Here is a 21,010-nt window from a genome sequence, read left to right on the forward strand (position 1 = left end):
TTTTCTGTGTATAACTATTGCTTAAGGGATGCTTATTAGGCAAGGTGCCTATAATTACTAGCTCTGAGCTGAGACATCTCCTAGGGAAGGGAAGACTGATTACATAGTGACCACAGCTAGCCTTCTTCCTGCTCACAACACCGGCCTATAGAAATTTTAATATTTATTCATTTATTTATTTTTTAGTAATCGGGGTTAAGTAACTTGCTCAAGGTTACACAGCCAGTTATTTCTGGGTGTGGTGCTGAGTATCTGAGCCCGGATTTGATCCAGGTCATCCCAACACTGGAGCCTGTGCTCTTACTCGCTGAGCCACCTGGCTGCCCCTAAGCAATTGGGGTTAAGTAACTTGCTCAAGGTTACATGGCCAAGTGTTTCTGGGTGGGTGCTAAGTGTCTGAGCCCGGGATTCCATCTCCAGGTCTTCTCAACACTGGAGCCGGTGCTCTTACTTGCTGTGCTACCTGGCTGCCCCTAGAAATTTTAATATTAACACAAAGCTGTGGTATTCTAACTTTCCATAACTCTCCTACCACCGTTAACACTACACCTAGTAGTCTGTTTAATAAGGATAAAGTAATAAAGCACACACGCAATTCATCTAGGCTAGATGAATATAAATAAAGGGAGAGGTCACTGTCAATAATTCTGAAAATATTTAATTTTCTAGTTCTGTGCTAGATAACAGTAATTTATATCAAATATAGGTGACATTAAAAAACATTAGCATTGAGGTACTGTTTTTATTTTCCAAATTGAACAAAAGAAACAAAAGGTTGTTAGGGTTTTTTGTTTTGTTTTTTAACATCAAGAGAAAAATACATGCTACTGTTTGGCTCTTTTGCTAAAGTTCTGAGTACAGTATTCTAAGGGAAAATGCATTGTTAGTAGTACACATTTGTTTTTAAAGCTTTACACAAATTCCTAAGGATAACTTGGCAAAACAATAGTGTAGACTATAGGGCTTTTTTGGCCATATAACAAAAAACAGTAAGCAAGGAACTTACCTTTTCAAACAGTTATGTATAGTAGTGTTGCCAGAAAACAGGCATAACCAGCTGTAATACTAAAACACAAAAGGCAACACTAAATTGACAAAATTTCATGGGACAAAATTAAAATGGCATGTGCCCCGTGTACATTTAATTTAGTAGCTGAGACAATAGGGTACTCTTCAGAGTATGCATTTGACTTAAATAGAATGATGCTACATATAGGCTCTGCAACTACAGAGATCCTAACGGCACCACTGATAGCATTCTTTAGCCCTCATACTTAAGTGCAATGTAGGATTTTGGCAGAACACATTAAGTAGCAATACCAAAAAAAAAAAATGACTCATTTATTTAAATGTTTTAGACCAAAGATTCAGCAGTCCCCTTTGAGAGTAAAATTTTGTCTATTTAATCTAGTGATTAACCCCTGTAAAACTGAGGCATATTTTTATCTAATTCAGATGAAGAATCAAGTAAGGGGAACAGGGATAATAGGACAGAGACACTAAGAACTACACAGAACTCCAGAAAATTCTTATTCTTGTTCCAATTACCAGCAGATGTTAACAATTAAATTTACAGAGATAAACCATGTTTGTCTTAATTTTGTATCCAGAACAGCATCGGCTTAATTTATCTTTGGGTTTTAATTTTTATATAAAGTGAACATGGAATTAATTTCCTTGCTGCTGAGGCCCATTTCAAATATATACCACAGTAAAATACATTTGAAGATCTAGCAATAGTCTAAATTATACCTCTTTTGGTTGGCATCTGTGGGGAAAAAATAAGATATTTTCTAACAATTTTGTTTTAAAAATGATTGTCTAGTTACTTAATACAGTAACACCACTGGGTGGGGACAAGGATTTCAAGAGAAAACACTTACAGAGCTTCTCCTATAAGAACTCTATAGTGCCAGGTATTTGGGTGCAAACATTGCCAGCAATGAACCTGCACCAGTAGTCTCAACACAGCACAGACAGAGAACATTCAAACAATGTCACCCTTCAAGTGATGTCACAGTTTGTTTGCCTAGAAAATTTAAAAGTGTGTTTATGACATAGTCAACTTTAACCCATCAAGGCAAAGACAGTTTTTTTTACATTACCAAAAGTCAGTGTGCCTTATTTTGACATCCAAAACTCAAGAGACTCCTCTGATATGCCCAAACTATAAATCCTACAACCACTTGAAACCTGAAATCCTCCCTACCCTCCTTCAATTGTCCAAATACCACTTCATCAGACCATGCTATGAATGGAGATAGAAAATGGGAGATGGGGTAGGGGATGTTCAGGAGGACTGACCAACATTAATATACAAAGGCATTTGATAATTTTATTATGCAGAAGAGATTGCACCACTTCTGCTTTCCCTCGTGGGATAAAGCAGTGATAACAGAACCATTAAAAGTCATTTTCTCCAGAGTTCAAAAAGTAGACAGACTAGTGGGCAAAATGTGCCATAGGTTCTGTACACCCTTAGGCTGGAATTACAAATAAAGTGCCTTTTATACTTTTATAAAAAACTAAAACCTTGAACAAATAAACCCTACAGAATAGAAAAGGCAACAAGTGAAATAAAGTTTTTTGAAGGAGTTACCTTTATTTTGATTTTTTCAAAACCAGTTAAGAGCAGTAGGGCAATGAGATGTTTTTGCTATATTTTACATGAAGGATTATAGTTCCTTCACAGCTGACCTACATAAGGACAGCCACAGATGCCCATGAAAGTGATAAATGGCAGGGGCCCAAAATGAAAGAGATTCATTATGCCAATCCAAAAGCAAACAAAACATGATACAGAAATCATTTTAATAGGAAATTGAACACTCAGATTTATTTTAAAATAAATACTTTTAGTCTTTTAATAAGTCACATAAGTGCTTTCATCAAAGCAATTATTCCTTTAAAACCATTTTCTAAATTATTTATAAATACTATTTTGATTGTCTCAGTGCAGCACCTCTCAGTGTTTGCTGGTGGGTAAGGGTTTCTTATGTAATATTTTCTGTATAAATAATATTTTGTTTCACTAAGAAGCATCAGGCTGGGGAAACCCAGGCAATTAGCAAAGCATAAAGCACTGAAAACATCACAGAACCTTTAAATTACTATTTTATTTAAGAAAAATAAGGAATGTAGTGTTAAGTTAGGACATGAAGAAACTTCCAAAATTCTTGTGTACAAGCTGTTTTAAGTTATTTTAATGTCCAAGTTTGATTCATTTCTTCTGAATTAGTCAATATTCAGTTTCTAACATCCTGCATTAATAACCATCTCAATACATTTCAGTGGTCTCCTTTTTCCAAAGGAGACAATTAACATGAGATTGAATGACAGATTTTTCTCAATCTTGTCCAAAGCAGCCATTTCCCCAGGTTTTCTAGTACAGAACTGTTTTTAAGAACAATTCAAATGAGACACTAAAATGGCCTGCCAACACTGTAGGACACAACATTTAAAACATTCAAAACAATTTGGTTTGCTTCTTAAAACTATTATATTCTAAGATTTGCTACTACCAATTCATTGAACAACAGGTCTATATACTCCTACTCAGAAGAAAATTTTTCTAGACCTCTGAAAACTAAACAGGCTCATTGGTCTTTTTTTTTTGGTGGCCACACAAAAGGCAAGACAGGTTTAAGAAAATCTCTAAATGGAACTATTCACCTACAAACAATTCCTTCGACATTTAAAAAACAAAAACAGCCAAGTGGTTTTTGACACTTTAAAATCACTCCCATAAACCTAAGGTTCACTGGGTCTAAATGCTTAGACCAGAAATGCTTCACTTTATTATTCAAATGTTGATGTGGGGGCCCTTTGGGAATAACATCTGTAATGATAAACTGTCAAAGTGAGTAATTGCAATAAAGTGCTCATGATATATCCAGATGATGTTTTCAGACGGTACTAGACTTGAGTTTTTAAAGGGTTTGTCATTATTCCACATGTAAAAGGATCCCCAGGCATGAGAAATTGGTTCTCACCTGTCCCAGAAAGCAGCAATACTATCTTTTGGTAAGCTGACAGTAGGCACATTACCTATACAGATGGGAAACACTAAGCGCTATGGCAAAAGTAAACTAGATTAAAATGGAAGGCATGTGAAGGGCTCCTACTATACTTTTACAGTTATATACAAATATATATATTAAATATACTATAAAAATATTTATATTTCTTTTCTTTTGCAATGACTTTAGGAGCTCATTTCAGAAAGTTCTTACCCAATTCAAACAAACCAAAAAAATGCACATCTTCATCTCTCCCTTAAAATGGATACGTGCCTTTGTGCAATTTCTTTTCCACAATTCTTATTCTAGTGCTCTAGCTTCCTCGTCAGACTCACTTCAGCAATGTTAGTATCCAGTGTTTGTACCTTCCAACATTATTACTCCCATGGGACTGATAAGCAGGGTCATAGACATTGGAGAGGCTATATATTTGAATGAGTTTGACACAGACAAAATATGCTTACCCATACATTCAAAGTCACTAATGAAAGTGTAGGACAAAAAAAAGGAGATAGAAAATGGGTTTCAGGTAGAATGCTATATGCTTTCTATTCTTTAAAAAAAAAGTTTACCTAAATATGGCATAAGTGATCTAAATGTCTTGAATAATTTTCCAGTTACATGGAATCTTTCTCCATAAGTAATTAGCAGGGAAAATAATAACATTTTAAGTGCTCTTCCCTAAGGCTTTTTGTTTTTAAGATCTCTGAATCACAGAGCCCTTAGAGTATAGCTAATTCAGTAGCTCATAGGATAACAGATTCCTTTTAAGGCAATGCCTACAATACCATACAAGAGAGCCAAATATCATTTTAAATACATTCTGCTCCAAGTTTCTCTATCTGAAACCAGTAGATTGCCTTGGTTTCCTATTACTACTAGTACATTCTTGTACATATCATATTTACAAAGACATCAGATAAGGTGGTACATAGGATCAATCCTGAATCATCATGCTTCTAACTACATAATCTCATTTTCCCCTTCAGATTTTTGTCTCTAAAACAGGAGAATGAGCCTTTGGGTTCCAGTGGGACACCACTTTCCACAATGTTGGTTAGTCTCTGAAATTCTCTCCCCATGTGCTAATGCACAAAAAAGCTAGAGCTCCTAACATTTTCCCTTCATTTTCTCTTGTTCTTTAAAAGTGCTGCTTAGTGTCAAAAGCTTCTTACAGATATGTTTGAGAGGGAGGATTTGGTGGAAGAAAGGATTTTCTAAATGGTAGCATTTTAATTTGCAATCTTTCCTTTTAAGGGACAGACTGAGTTTAAGAACTAAGCCCTCCATGAAGTTGAAAGTACTTTGAAACCTTGTATACCCACCTTGTCCTAGACCAAGGGAGATAGGTAGGAGAGTGAGAGACATAAATAAGGGGGTGGGCGGAGAATAAGTGGCAGCTGAATAGAGACTAGCTTTCCTACACCACTCTGGTCAATGGAAATTGGCAAAGTATTTCATTTCAGTGGCTGCTATTTCAAAGCAAGAGAAAGTTTGGAGGAGGGGAGTGGGAATTATGCATTGAAATAATTTCTTTTGATTTTCTATTCAACATATGTATTGGATGGGAACTATTTAAGGTAGGGTAACAGGGAGAACGAGTAAATACAGTACTTAGATTTACTGATTTACTAACTCCTTGGCTAAGAATGGAACCTTCTGCTTCACTTTGGTTATATCAACCTGAGTTTGGAGGACTCAGAGGTCACCGTGTTTTTCCCTTAATGTTAGGTGCTTGCTTAGAGTTACCAGATGTGCCTTAAATAAGTCTATGTATTTATCTCAACTTTATCAGCACAGAACTCTTAAGAGATAAAGCCTGATTTCAGATACATGTATGTGGAATGGTATAACAATTTTAACAAGGCAGTCTTAGGTGAGGGAGAAATAATATCTCATTTTGAACATTCTAAACCAGTTATATTCAGATACAGACACCAGGGTGAAAATTAGTTTTCTTTCATTCATGGGAATGACAAATCTCTTCTGAAAGATTACACAGCTTGAAAAGGGATTCTTGATATGTTAAATATTGGTATCTGGTCCTGCTCCTTTTTACAGAGACAGGTCCTACCTTTCTTTGGTTATTTTTCATTTCTATTTTCCATTTCCATTGTGGTTTTAAGTACTAATTGCTGGTTGGATGCAAGTCAACGAAAAGCTAAAAAGTATAACCCTTAAGAAAATAACAATGTTTCAGCCACAGTGGATCGTAAAAAGCCTTAGGGTTCAATTTGAATCTTAAGTTATCTAGCATTCCATGTTCAGTTATTTTCATGAAAAAATAAAAACTATTTACCAATACTGCTGTGTTAAACCTTCGGGGGGGGGGTAATTTCAAATATCCTAATAAGAATTCATTTGCATTATTTTTTTTTTCTCTGTAGATGTGGACTTAATTACAAGTACCATAAAAAAAGCTCTTCTATAGAGCATTTTTTAAAGTATATCTTTTCTGTTGGAATTTTTTTATTATCTTTGTAACATGAATGCTTTAAGTCTTACTTCATGTTAGAAACCATGCTGAACACATTATTTTCATTTTTGAGTATCCAATTCAAATCTTGCCTCCAATTAATTTTTTCCATTAATCTATATGAATATCAAGTCAATTTACAACTCACTTCTTAAATAAATATTTTGACCTGAACACAGCTAAGCCTACATTTAAGAAAGCTCTGAATTCCTGGATAATATTAATGACTATGAAAACAAAGAGGTGTCACTTTTTTTCAAATTATGCATGATCTCCAGTTGAAATAAAGTAGTCTTCCCTGGGAGAAAAATATCAATATTAGTCAACACTCTAATTTTGTTAAAACTCTACTAAGACTTCAAAACTGTAATATTGCTACAGAATCAAGACAACATAGTTCAAACAATGGTCAGCATTATCACCTGAATCAAAATCAAGGCACTATGGGGCTTTTTTTTTAAACAACCCTGAATCATTTCTGACTAAAAGAAACATTGAAGTTGTAAAAGACAATAAAAAGATTTCCAACACATTTTAACAAGTTACAGTTCCCACCACAGAGAAAGTTAAAAAGTGCCTAAAATGTAAATACATTTTGTGCAAATTACTCCTATAGCTGAAATATTCTTGAAATTATTTTTTTAAACTTTTACATAAATATTTCCAACTATGAACTATATCAAAAGATGTGATCACTCCAGGGAGTAAAATTCCCAACCATCTACATACATAAAACAGTGCAAATCCTATTTTCAAACATAATTGAATAATTATGAAACAAGGGATATTTCTGAACATCCTGAAAACCCTGTTGCACGATCATCAGTTCCAACAATCGCATCAATAATTTAACCTGAAAAAAAATCCACTCCCAGCAGCACATCATACCTCATTGAACAAACTGTGACATCACAGGTAAAATACAAATAGACTTGTGCCCCAGAAAAGAGTGAAAAGAACGATGTATCGTGTTGTAAACAAAAGGGGATAAAAGGGGATGTATTAGTCTGAATGTAGTACAAGAATTTAAGGAAATGTATCCAAACCTACAAAGAAGAGAGTATGCTTCCATGCAGCATATAAAATATTTTGCGCGCTCTCTTTTTATCCAGACATATACACAATATTTTACAGCATCTGTACAACAGAGATTTTGATTCCACACAACATTCTGAAAATATTTACTGTCCCATAATCACCTGACAAAGGACAAAGTCTTCTGGACTGTCTTCATGGCATTTCTTTTTTTAAGCAAAATTCAAACCACTGATGTGGCAACCGTATGTCCACTGTGACATTTGATAAAATGTACAGAACTACTAAAAATGAACATTGTTAGTGCCCTTCTGGTTCACTTGAGATTGGGCTCCACTGGGCAAATTAACATTTGGCATAATGCTCTTTTCTTACTAAAAAAAATTTCTGGGCAACTAAAACACTGTCAGAATTGGCCACATCCCTATGATCATCTTCCTGCTGGCTAGTACTTAATGTGTACTTCCACAGAGCACTCCCGACAGACTTCCAATACTGCATCTTAAATAGTCTAAACTTTTCCTACCATCAATGGGTCATCAGTGCAACTCTTTATGAAATAGCCATTCTCTCCCCTTCAATGTCAGAAAAGGGGTGAATGTGCTACTGTGGTTGAACTTTGGAAGGATCAGTCAAACCATCAGTTCTATGCCGGGTAAGCTGCTGTTGCTGAGACTGATGCTGCTGGTGATGGGCCTGAGTCAAAGTGCCCTGTTGTAGTGGAAAAGCAGCAGAGAGGATAAGTTGAGCTGAAGGATTTCCATGAAGCAGCCTGGAAGTCTGAAAACAAATGATATATAAAATTATTAAGCCCCTGCTCCTTTATCCAGGGAACAGAGATTTGCTCAAGTGCACCTATTTTTTTCTTCCTTAAAGAAGTTTTCCCTATCTTACCCAGGCAGAAGGTACAGCAGCGACCCCCAGACTGCTACCAGTACTTGTCAGCCTGGGAGTTCTAAGCTGATGCTGCTTCTCCTGAGGCAACCTAGTGACCTCTTGCACAGTGGTGTGAGATTTATTGTGAATGCCTGATTCATGTTAGCTTGACTTCAGTACCGAACATCCATGGTCAAGCAATTCCCCCAGCCACAGGAATTACTGGCAGCATGGCCATATCTGTCTAGCAGGATGGAAGAGGTTTTTAGCAAAGTAGCACTGAAGAAGAGACAATATTGGCATATTTTTCCAACTACCACATCTGGCTCAAGTTCACTTTCCATAAGGACCATAAAATCTAAAGTTGGAAAAGACTTTAGAGAAATATGGCTCAACCACATGATTTTATGGATTATCAAATAGGCTCAGATAGGAGAAAGGAGTAGCCTCAGATCACGCCAGTGCTAAGTGGGAAAACTTTTCTATGAACCCATGTTCTGTCTCTGAAGCCAGTCCTTTTCCTACCTACATTAAACTTGTTCAGATTAATACCTACATCATCTTTGCTAACTTTTTAACCATATATGTGCTGAGAAAAACAACAAGGCCTGTTCCCCCAAGTACAACATGAGATTCAGTTCTTCATCAATCTGAAAGTTAAAATGATGGAGAAATTTCCTGATATTTCTGGTATCAGGCTGAATACATAAAAATCCCTTTTCCTTGAGTCTATCTTTAAATTGTCCTATTTTATGAGAAATAAGTACACTATGAACATGCTTTAAAAATAAAATTTAGGTAGTACTGTAATGGTTGTAATTATTATCTGGGCATGGATGTGTATCTAGTGATGAAAGGAAAGTTCAGTGCTGTGAAGATAAATATTGCATAGGAATCTGAAGAGTAAGATCTATGAACCAAGGCAAGCTAGATGTGGTCAAACAGGAAATAGGAAGAATTAAACAATATCTTAGATGTCAATGAACTCAAATAGATGGAAATGGGTGAATTTGATTTGGGTGATTATATATACTATTATGAACAAGAATCCCTTAGAAGAAATGGAGTAGCCCTCATATAGTCAATAAAAGGATGAGAAAAGCAGTACTGCAGTATAATCTCAAAGATGAAAGAATATCTTTTCAAATCCAAGGCAAACTGTTCAATGTCACAGTAATACAAGTCCATGTGCCAACCACTGATGCCCAAGAGCACAAAGTTGTGCAGTTCTATGAAGACCTACAACATCTTCTAGAAATAACACCAAACTGATGTTATCATCATCATGGGGATTGGAATACTAAAGCAGGAAACCAAAAGACAAGTGGAATAACAGGGGAGTTTGGCTTTGGAGCACAAAATGAAGCAGGGCAGAGGCTAACAGTTTTGTCAAAATAACGTGCAGATCATAGCAAATACTCTTTTTTTCAACAACCCAAAAGGCAACTCTACATGTGGATATCACCAGACAGTCAATACAGAAATCAAACTGATTATATACTTTGCAATTCCAAAAGGGAGAAGCTCTATACAGTCAGTTAGAAGCAAACCTGGAGCTGCCTGTGGCTAAGATCATGAACTTCTTATTCAGAAAAAAATGAAGGAAGTAGGGAAAATCACCAGGCCATATTTGCATGACTTAAATAACATCCCTTATGAGTATGAAGTAATGAACAGATTTAAGGGATTAAATCTGGTAGAGTGCCTGAAGAACTATAGACAGAGGTTCAAAATATTGTACAGGAGGCAGTAACAAAAAATATTCCAAAGAAAAAGAAGAGTAAGAAAGCAAAATGATGGTCTGATGAGGCTTTACAAACAGCTGAGGACAGAAGGAAAGCAAAAGGGAAAGGAGGAAGGGAAAGATATACTCAACTGAATACAGAATTCCAGAGACTAGCAAGGAGACCTTAAATTTAAGAGCAACGCAAAGAAATAAAGGAAAACAATAGAATGAGAAAGAGAAAAGATCCCTTCAAAAAAATTAGAGATACCAAGGGAATGTTTCATGCAAAAATGGGCATGATAAAAGACAAAAATGGTAGAGCTTTAACAGAAATAGAAGAAATGGTAAGAATATAGAGAATTATAAAACAAAGATCTTAACACCACTGATAGCCATGATGGTGTGGTTACTGATTTAGAGATAGACATCCTAGAGAATAAAGTCAAGTGTGCCTTAGGAAGCATTGCTAACAATGAAGCTAAGCCGTTTAAAATCCTTCTGTTAAAGTGCTTGTTAAAGGCTCCAATATGCCAGCAGATCTGGAAAATTCAACAGTGGCCACTAGATTAGAAAAGATTACTTTACATCCCAATCCTAAAGAAGATCAATACCAAAGACTGTTCAAATTATTAAACATCTGCATCCATTTCACATGCCAGCAAAGTTATGCTTGAGACACTACAAGCTAGACTTCAGTAATATGTGAACCAAGAATTACCAGAAAAGCAGGCTGGTTTTAAAAGAAACAGAGGAACAAGAGATCAAATTGCCAACATTTGCTGGATCATGGAGAAAGCAAGGGAGTTTCAGAAAAATATCTACATCTGTTTCACTAACTACATTAAAGCTTTTGATTGAATGGATCAGAATAAAATATAGCAAGTCCTCAAAGAGATGGGAGTACCAGATCACCTTACTTGGCTCCTGAGGAACTTGAACTTGTATGCAGGTCAAGAAGCAACAATTAAAACTGAATGTGGAACAAATGATTGGTGTAAGATTGGGAAAAGAGTATGACAAAGCTGAATACTGTCACTTATTTATTTACTTATATGCAGAGTACACCATGTAAAATACTAGACTGGATGAATCAAAAGCTGGAATTAAAGTTGCCAGGAGAAACATCAACAATCTTGGATATGCAGAAGATACCACTTTGAGGGGTGATGCAGTGAGTTGAGTGCCGTCCTCAGAAGGACCTGAGTTCTGATCCGGCCTCAGACACTTCACACACACACACACACACACACACACACACACACACCCCCACACACACCATGTGACCTTGGGCAAGTTACTTAACCCCAATTGCCCTCCAAAAAGCAGGAAAAAAGAAAGATACCATTCTGATGTCAGAAACTGAAGAAGAGTTAAGAAGCCTCTTGATGAGGCTGAAAGAGGAAGTATAAAACCTGAAGTGAGATTAAAAAAAAAACCTAATATCTTTGCAACTGGTTCCATCATTTCTTGGCAAATAGAGGGAGAAGAAATGGAAACAGTATCAGATTTTATATTTTTAGGTTCAATGCTGACAGCAACTACAGCCATGAAACTAAAAGACATTTGTTCCTCAGAAGGAAAGCTATGGCAAATCTGGACCGCATACAAAAAAGCCACGAACATCACTTTGCTGACAAAGGTCCATAAGGTTAAAGCTATGGCTTTTCCAGTAGCAATGTATGGCTGTGAGAGTCAGATTATAAGGAAAGCTGAGCACTGTTGCTTTTGAATTGTGATGCTGGAGAAGACTTTTGAGAGTCCCTTAAACAAGAAATTAACTCAGACAATTCACTGAATGGTCAAATACAGAAGCTGAAGCTGAATACTCTGGCCACGTAAAGAGAAGACAGGTATCACTGGAAAAGACCATGATGTTGGGAAAGGCTGAAGGCAAAAGGCAAAGGGGACAGCAGAAGATGAGATGGATAGAGAGCATCATGGAAACAATAAATATGAGCTTGGAAAGACTTTGTTAGAAGGGTCCATGGGGCCAGGAAGAGTTGGACATGACAGAATGAATCAACAACAAATGGATATTCCACCTTATATAGATACCCCTGCTTGTCTTAGCTGAAAGTACCATGCTAATACCGCCAGTGCTGTGATTTTTATTTCTGAATGTGCCAGTTGGCTTTGTTCATTCCAGGACCACAGATTCTGGACAGCTATCTTACCAATCAGAGAGTCCTTGCTCAAAAGGAAAATTAGAGTTAGAATGTGTATTCATACAAAACCATCACTATTACTAGAAAAACTCAAAGGACTCTTTGAGTGAGTCAGTAGCATTATCTGTTCATATGAAGAATGGCAAAAAATTATGAATGCAAGAAAAGTATGTTTATAAGGTAAAAAGTCATCATATAGTATGAAAGACCCCAAGACAATGTGTGTGGGTATACACCCACCCACCCACACACACCCACACACACCACACGCAGTATTTACATATCTTTGTACATCTCTATCTTTGACGAAAGATATACAGGCTGTCCCAAAAGTCTTAGTATCATTTGAGCTACTGAACTAAGATTTGGGTCACCCTGTATTTAAGTATTTTGCAATTAGCAAGAGTCCTTTAATGGGAGAAAAAGGGCCACTAAGACAAATGGTAATAGTCTCACTGTGCCTTAAGGCAAACAAGAGCCAAGACTGTTTTTGGAAAGTAAAAAAGTTATATACTAAATCCCTTTCAAGGTCCAGCTTGTTTATTTGCCAAAAAAAAAAAAAGTTAATTCTGTTTACCAACAATAATCTATTACCTAAAATTAAATGAGTATTGGGAAAAATTCTACATAGAAGGAATGACCTGTAAGAATTGTTGTGATGGCTGAGTCAGCTGAGCCTGAGATGACTGCTGAATGGTTGTTAGCTGCTGTTCCTGCTGGTTCTGTTGTTGTTGCTGCTGCTGCTGCTGCTGTTGCTGCTGCTGCTGCTGTGTTATTGATAATGTCTGTGGCTGCTGCTGTTGTGTGGCAAAAGTGGGATAGGCAGTTACCACCTGACCCATAAACATAGTACTCGGTACCATAACTGCTCCACAGGCTACAGGAGCAGTAACTAATTTGGTCACTAGTTGCTGACCTTGAGAAAATCTGCAAAAGGAAAGAAAAAGCCCAGGGTCAAACTAGGCACATACTTTTATAAATAACAGTTTATTGAACAGAGATATTTATTTGGTTTGGATGCACTTCTTTTCTATTTTGGACACAAAAATCCACATTTTAAAACTTCAGCCTAAAATTAACATACAACCAACCAAACATAAAGGACCTATGCTTTCCTTGGTGCGACCTAGACAGTAACTCACATCTAACATAACAGAAAAGCCTCAGAGAGCCGGATGAGGCTCTCAGACGTTCTGGGCCCAGTCTGTGGTCACACACCAAAGGCAGGGTCTGAGCCCAGGCTTTTCTGACTCCAAGCCAGCACTCTTCCCACTGAGCCACACTGTCTCTCACAACACAAATACATACAAATAAAGAACAAAAACACAAATGCGCTTTCCTTTTGGTAGCCTGAGTTCAGATTTGTATAGTATCTGGTTCATTGTCAACCATGAGCAAGTTGGAATTTATCAGAGCAAAGGAAATAGAAGATCTTTTTTACAAAGGTATTCGGGCATAATGCTAGGGTTTTAGAAACATAACAGTTTAATAATAATAACTGATATTTATGTAGTGCATTAAAGTTTTTGGAGAACTCTAGGAGGCAGGTACTGTGGATATTATTCTAATTTTATGATTATGAAACAGAGGCCTAGACAAGTGGAGTGACTTGTCCAGGGTCACAGTTGGTGTCATAAGCAGTACTTCTACCCAAGTCTCTCTCAACTCCCAAGCCCTGTACTCCTGCCACTGTACAGGGCTGCCAAACATTCTATCAATACAATCTTGATTTATATTTTTGTCTACTCAGCATAATTCTGATTATAATTCAAATTCTTTTTTTAATTATATTTTTCCTTTTGGGAAAAAGATTCCTATTTGCCTTCTTTGAAAGAAAATTACTTTTCAACAAGACTATATAAAGAAATTATAATATTTGAAACTTACTTAAAAAGTCTCATGTATAACATATTGTAATTAGACATTACATTTTGGTTATTGTTTTGAATATATGTGTGTATATATTTGAGTGTGTATATGTGACATATATACACATACATACATTATAAACAAATAAATAAACAAAAACATTAATGTTAGGTGTTGTATTGTTTCAGCCCAGTCCAACTCTTCATGACCCCATTTCGGTTTGTTTGACTTTGCAAAGGTACTGGAGTGGCTTGCCATTTCCTTCTCCAGTTCATTTTATAGATGAGGAAACTGAGGAAATAGGGTTAAGTGACTTGTCCAGGGTCACACATCTAGGAAATGTTTGAGGCCAGATTTAAATTCAGGAAGAGGAGTCATCTTATCTCTAAGACTGGCATTCTATGAACTGCACTACCTAGCTGCCCAAAATGTTGGTCACTTTTTTACAATCTGACTTTTTCATATTTTTAAAACAAGTATATTACAGGCGGCCAGGTAGCACAGTGAGTAAGAGCACCAGCTCCAGTGTCGGGATAACCTGGGGATCAAATCTGGGCTCAGATACTTAGCACCACACCCAGTGATAACTGGCCGTGTAACCTTGAGCAAGTTACTTAACCCCAATTGCTTAAAAAAAAATATATATATATATATATATTTTTTTTACTTCAAACCTACAAAATCTTGAATCTTTTACCCTTCAGAGTAAAAAGATTATTAAAAACACAAAGAAACCAGTCACAGTAAAGAAACCGCTTATTCAACAGCAAGACAAAAAAACAGGACAAGAAAATAAGCCATTTCTCAAGAAATTAATACAAGTAAAATAATATAAGTACAGGTATAAATTGCTTTGCTATAGTTCATGATAAGTATCATCTCAATCCTCAAAATTAATTCTTCAGTTTATTTTTGTTTGTTACTCTGTGGACAGAGATTATTTTCAAATATTTACTACATAGTATTGAACCTGTCCAAATTTAAGTCCAATTTTTAAAACTATATTTTTTTCATAGATTTTAAAACAGACCCTTCCTCCTGTTCTCTGGAGCCCATCATCAATGCTGCTTGGCTGTTAGTTAGCTGTAAGAGTTTGAAAGAAACCTAATATATTTTGTAGAAAACAATAGAATATTCAACTACAACATGAACAGGGCACTGTACTAAAGTACAGGCATTATACTGCCAATGTGAGTATATAATATACTAGCATTATAGTCCTATAAATAGAGACTACTAATATAATAAAGTGATAGTGTAGGCTATAAAGTATATAGTTCTACCATCATTTTAGTATTCTACTAAGCATTATATTAGAATATTACTTCAAAAGTATGTGATTTCATCATGGTGGGTGCTCCCTTAATTGAAGTTGACCACAACCCTTCCACCAAGTTGATGGCCACAATGTTAATTACCTGGCAGCAGCCTGAGGATATACCTCTCTGAATTTAGCTAGCTTTGAACTTGTCTAGACAACAAACTGGCCACATATTAAAAGCCTTTTGAGCTTGGCAGGATCAGCCAAAACCTGAGCTCCTCTGAAACAGCTTTCAAAAATTCAGGATCTTTCATGCCTCGGCAAGACATTATTAATATAAACTTTAACGTGTATATATATATTTAGTAAAATATATTTTTAAAAGACTTTCTAAAAAGTACAGTATGGTTTTGTAATTTAAAATAGGTAATTCCAATCTTATGAACAGGCTGTGTTTATCAGTTTATTTGTAATTATTTGCAATTCAAAATATATCTTCTAAAAGAAACAATATTATAGTATAACAATGTAATCTCATAAATTATCAGTTGGGTTCCAAGGACAGTCCTTAAAAACTCATTTAATCCAAAATGTAACTGAATTATATTGGTAGTTATAATTAATTACTCCTTATAACACATTTTATGTAAAAATTCCAGGGTACTCCAAAACACCAGGGAGGGGATAAATTTTTAGTGTTATGATTACTCAATACCTGATAGTTACAAAGTTAAAACTGGAATAACAATACACTGCAGTTTAGATCCAATATTTGGCAATACAATTATTATTTCTCTAAATTCATTCTCAGCTTTAAAATAAATAACTCTTACTATACCAACATAGTTATCTAGTTTTCATTAAATTAGTTACACTTTGATTTAATGATGAGTTAAACTCTATGAATGGAAATATAAAATTAATTATATAAAAGTTACCTTATCTGTCTGTCCTGGGTGAAAGTGGTTACTGCAGCATTCTGGTTATTGTTTTGTGGTATGCTAGATGGAATCTGGACCACATTTCCTGTAGTTGGCTGAGAAATTACCATAGTGTTGTACAGTGGAGCAGTCAGCGTGCTTTGAGTCTGATTGGAAAGAGAGGTTTGTTGATTGTGCCCGCTGAGCATGTTTGGTTGAGTTTGCTAGGAGAGATAATATTTTATAGACTACTTAAAAAGATTTAATGTATTCCAAGGATAATACCATTTATTTATTTTTGCCAGTGGGAGTTTCTTACTAAAACTTAGAGTGATAGGAAGCAATGACTATAAATGTACTTTTGAAGAATGACATACAAAACAAAAACTAACGGCAGTTAGTGTATTTACCTACTTGTTTGAAATGGCTCAAGGCTAATATTTTGCATATCACAAATTGGGCTTTGAATATCTGATACATTTTGCTACTAAAATAATTTTGCATAAAGTTATTTAAAAATCACTAGTCTACATTATCCACTGGACTTCTTAATTTCATGAGAATATAACTTTTTAAAACAAGTTTTTATTTTAATTCAGAAATTTTATAAGTTCAATCATTTAATGACCATCACAGCTTGAAAGCACTTTATAGTTTACCTGAGTTGCTGGATTTTGTAAAGGCTGTTGCTGCATCATGTGCTGAGAAGAACCAATATGTCCAGTATTTATTCCACCTTGAATCTGATTAGTTTGAACAACCTGACTTTGCATGTTTATAGGTGCAAGTTGCTGCATATTTGATGAATTTCCAGAAGAAAGTTGAACAGAACCAAAATTCAATCCAGGGGATGACTGCTGTAAAAACATCTTTAAAAATATTCTAAAATAAGTTGTGGTTTTTTTTTTTTTAACCTAAACAACAACTCAGACTAATTCAATGATGAGAACAGTTTTGAATATTCAAAATGTTATGCCAAGATTCTGTTTCATAAAGTGACTTTTAAAATTTTATCAGGTAATTTTACAATATTTCGGTGTTTTCAAATACTAAAAAAATAGCCCCAAAGGACATAAAAAAAGCAACAAAACAATTTTAATTCATACATACACATAAGTGAATTCATAAATACAGATATACGTAAAATATAACATTTAAGAATGGGAGAGAGTGGAGGGAAGAATGTTGCCAAAAAAAATCCAAAAAGGCTAAGTGTCATTTCAAGAATCTTATTTCCATTGTCTGCCAAAACCTAACTCTTAAATTGGATTTTTTTAAAGCAAAACTAATTTTATAGTCTTCAGAAGAAAAAAATTACCACCATTTATGTTTCAATGTTACTTATTAATTAATTATAGGCTTAAGGGGTATGTTCAAATGCCACTTTCTAAACTAGCTGCTTGGAACTTCAAAATGAATCCAAAATATATCTGAAGGAGAGTAGAGGTAGGCAGCCATAATATAGTTGGAAAAGTTCTGAACTTGAATTCAGGAGGTCTGGGGTTGGATTCCAATTATGAAACTTTCTATAAGTCTTGTGTATAAAGCATGTCACTGAACTTCTCTGAGCCTCAGCTGTTTCATCTGTAAAATGGGAATAACAACACGCTGAAGAGGGAGAGATATGAGCAATACAGAAAGGTAAATCTGAAATTTGGCTGAATGAACAGACCCAAAGAATGATAATGGATTGATTAAAATCAACTCTTAAGCTGGTATCCACAGACCTCCCTAAGAGATCTATGGATAGATTCCAAGGAGTTCATGCACTTACATGGGAAATAAAATCACATCTTTATTTTCACTAACCTTAGCTTTCCTCTGTAAATTTATGTATTTTATTCTTATGCATTTAAAAACATTCTAAGAAGGGATCCATAGACTTCACCAGACTTCCCAAGGGATTGATGACACAAAAAAGGTTAAGAAGATCTGACCAAGAGGGAGGTCTTTCCAATGGAACACCCCAGGGATTTGCTGATGGGTCTGATTTGTTAAAATGTTTTTAACACTGACTTAAATTTAGAAGACCTAACTGGCAGATTCTTCAGGTTAATCCAAAATATTAATCTGGGACAGGGCTAACATACTGAATTCTAGAAACAATGCACTTTTTATGATAGCCCCAACCATTAGTGTTTGCCCTCTCTCTTTATCTGGTATTTATTCTCAGGCAGCTAGGTGGCACAGTGGATAGAGTACCCAACTGGAGTCAGGAAGACTCATCTTCATGAACTGAAATCTGGCCTCAGGCACTTACTAAATGTGGAACTCTGAGCAAATCACTTAACCCTGTTTGACTCAGTTTCTCATCTGCAAAATTAGCTAGAAATGGGTAACCACTCCAGTATCCTTGTCAAGAAAACCCCAAATGGGTCAGGAAGAGTCAGACACAACTGAAATGACCAAACAACAAAAATTTATTCTTAGGTGTATATATATGTTATCTTCTCTGATAGAAGAGCAGAACTGTTCATTTTTTTGTCCTTATATCCCCAGTGCCTAGCATATAAGTAGACTCTTAATAACTGCTTATTACATGATTGATGATTGAATTCACCTTAGAAAAAAAAGTATTTTACTTCCACTTCATGGTCAGTAAGTCTATTTATGCCAAGAGTGTCTCTTTTTCTAATACACACACACAAACACACACACACACACACACACATACATACACGTGAACGCACGCAACTGAATGAAAAGATTCACAAATGCTGGCAGTCAAACTTAACTGTAACTTACTTGTAGCCCTTGACCATGGACCATTTGTAATTGTTCTTGGATTTTTCTGAGTTCTTCTTGTTGTCGGTGAATATTTGCCTCTATCATCCGGGTCCGTTGCTCCAGCTGATCTTTTAGGTGCTGCATGGCTCCCAACTGAGCTGAAAACTGAAACATGGGCTGAAGCACCATAAACAAATCAGATATTTCAGAACAACTTAATTCCTATGATTATAGAATAAGTAAATTGTCCCTATCACTTATATCAGTGAAAACCAGCTGTTAGCTGAAAGCATAACTACTCGTGTCACATAAAATATACTTTTAAAAATTCCCTATTTAGTTGTTAAAATATAATACTAATACTAACTCATATTTATGTAGTACTTGAAGGTCTGCAAATGTTTTACATAATTCTTTCATTTCTTCTTGGCACAAACAAAGCATATTTACCATTTAGAGTCATGGCAGCATAGGAATCAAAACTTAATTCGATAAACTGCTATATTGTGCTGAGTCACTGTTACCACTAAGACTGCTTTCAGATGAGTAATGTTAATAAGGAACATCTAAGGAACTGTAAAACCTTCCAATAATAATAAAAATATAACCATGCAACAAGATACATTCATTCTGACATAACATTATGAAGGGAGGCAGTTCCTATTTATTGCCATTTCTAATTTTTCTGTTTTTCTTTTTTTTGATATTACTTAAAGGAAACATTGTCACTTTGTTTCCTCCCACTTTGTCCGGCTTCTTCATTGCCTTCTTATTGAGAGCCAATCAGATGAAGGCAACAGTATCCATAAAGGCAAGAAACACATACGTGCTTTTTAAGATTTTGTCCCAAGGAACACACTGTACCTAAAAGTGGGGATACCTTATAACACTAGAGGCACAAAAATCTTTAATAGAAAGGCAATGGACTAGATCTTCCTTGTAAAAAATTACCTTCTTCCTTTTTAAAAGAAAAATTTAGAGAATCAATGGGTTGTATAAAATCTGATGGATAAATGTTTTTTTATAAAAGAATAAAGCAGTTTGCCTATTTATAAAAATTATGCTTTTATAACCTAAGTGATTTCACTTAAATATAAATTAAAAAATGGCAACACCAAGAAGTAAAAGAAAAAAAGGTGCCAAAATGATGCATTTTAATCATTGCTTACAGGTAAGGTTTTTGATAAATCATACAACTTTTACTGTCTCTACATAGAGCAGAAATGAGAAGCATCATGGGACAGTGGATAAAGAACTGGTCTTAACGTCACAAAAACCAGAGTGAGTCCTCTCAAGCCTCAAGTAGGTCACCTCTGACACACAGTGGTGGTCATGTGACCCTGGGCAAGTCACTTAACTCTTTCAGTGCTCTAAGTTACAGAGAAAGAGGGTATTTGTAGAAGAAGTGTGTGTCCTCAGCAGGAGTTCCTACACCAACAACTTTAAACTCAAAGAGAAACAGAACCCTGTAGACAGCATATTGACTTAGAAAGCCACAAATTAACATTATCTATGCTGAACTGTACTTCTATTTGTTTTTTAACATCAGCCAATTATATTTTAATCTGGGTCATCCCACTTAGGAGTTTTTAGGATCTCCTGCGCTCACCACCCCTCTTTCCACAAACCCCTCAGCAGCAGGTCACCTTAGCACATGTCCAGTCCCATTCCTTATTCCCATGATAAAAATAATAGGACATTTTACACACAAGTAACCCCCTCCCTTTTTTAAAAAAAACATTTTTAAAAGAGTTAATGAATATATATGTTAAGTGCTCTAAAAATGCTCTGAAAAATATTAAATGCTTAAAGAAATCTGCAAGAATTATGTTAAACCCTTAGAATGAGTACTTTATGAACCTGGTGTTGAAAAAAATTATAACTGAATTTTTTAAATGACTCAATAGTATCAAAAATTTATAGTATAATCAATATA

The 21,010-nt window shown here is 35.4% G+C and overlaps 1 protein-coding gene across 5 annotated transcripts in view; it reads right to left on the reverse strand.

Moving 5' to 3' along the window:
• Positions 1 to 329: 329 nt before the first annotated feature.
• Positions 330 to 21,010, reverse strand: part of CLOCK (clock circadian regulator) — a 121,904-nt gene continuing 101,223 nt past the window's right edge. For 3 of the 5 annotated variants that reach the window (XM_069105259.1, XM_069105258.1, XM_069105262.1), the window contains 5 exons: positions 19,093 to 19,251; positions 17,007 to 17,216; positions 16,366 to 16,571; positions 12,939 to 13,224; positions 330 to 8,310 (listed from right to left, as the gene is read on the reverse strand). In XM_069105259.1, the coding sequence (XP_068961360.1) occupies positions 8,134 to 8,310; positions 12,939 to 13,224; positions 16,366 to 16,571; positions 17,007 to 17,216; positions 19,093 to 19,251 (1,038 nt within the window). In that variant the 3' untranslated portion in view covers positions 330 to 8,133. The remainder of the gene's footprint in view (positions 8,311 to 12,938; positions 13,225 to 16,365; positions 16,572 to 17,006; positions 17,217 to 19,092; positions 19,252 to 21,010) is intronic. The other 2 variants (XM_069105260.1, XM_069105261.1) reach the window with 2 other exon arrangements.

The sequence above is a fragment of the Petaurus breviceps genome, unplaced genomic scaffold (assembly GCF_028583685.1).
Source record: "Petaurus breviceps papuanus isolate PSGF00001 unplaced genomic scaffold, PetGlider_PUasm1.0 76, whole genome shotgun sequence".
In the NCBI taxonomy this organism is placed as follows: domain Eukaryota; kingdom Metazoa; phylum Chordata; class Mammalia; order Diprotodontia; family Petauridae; genus Petaurus; species Petaurus breviceps.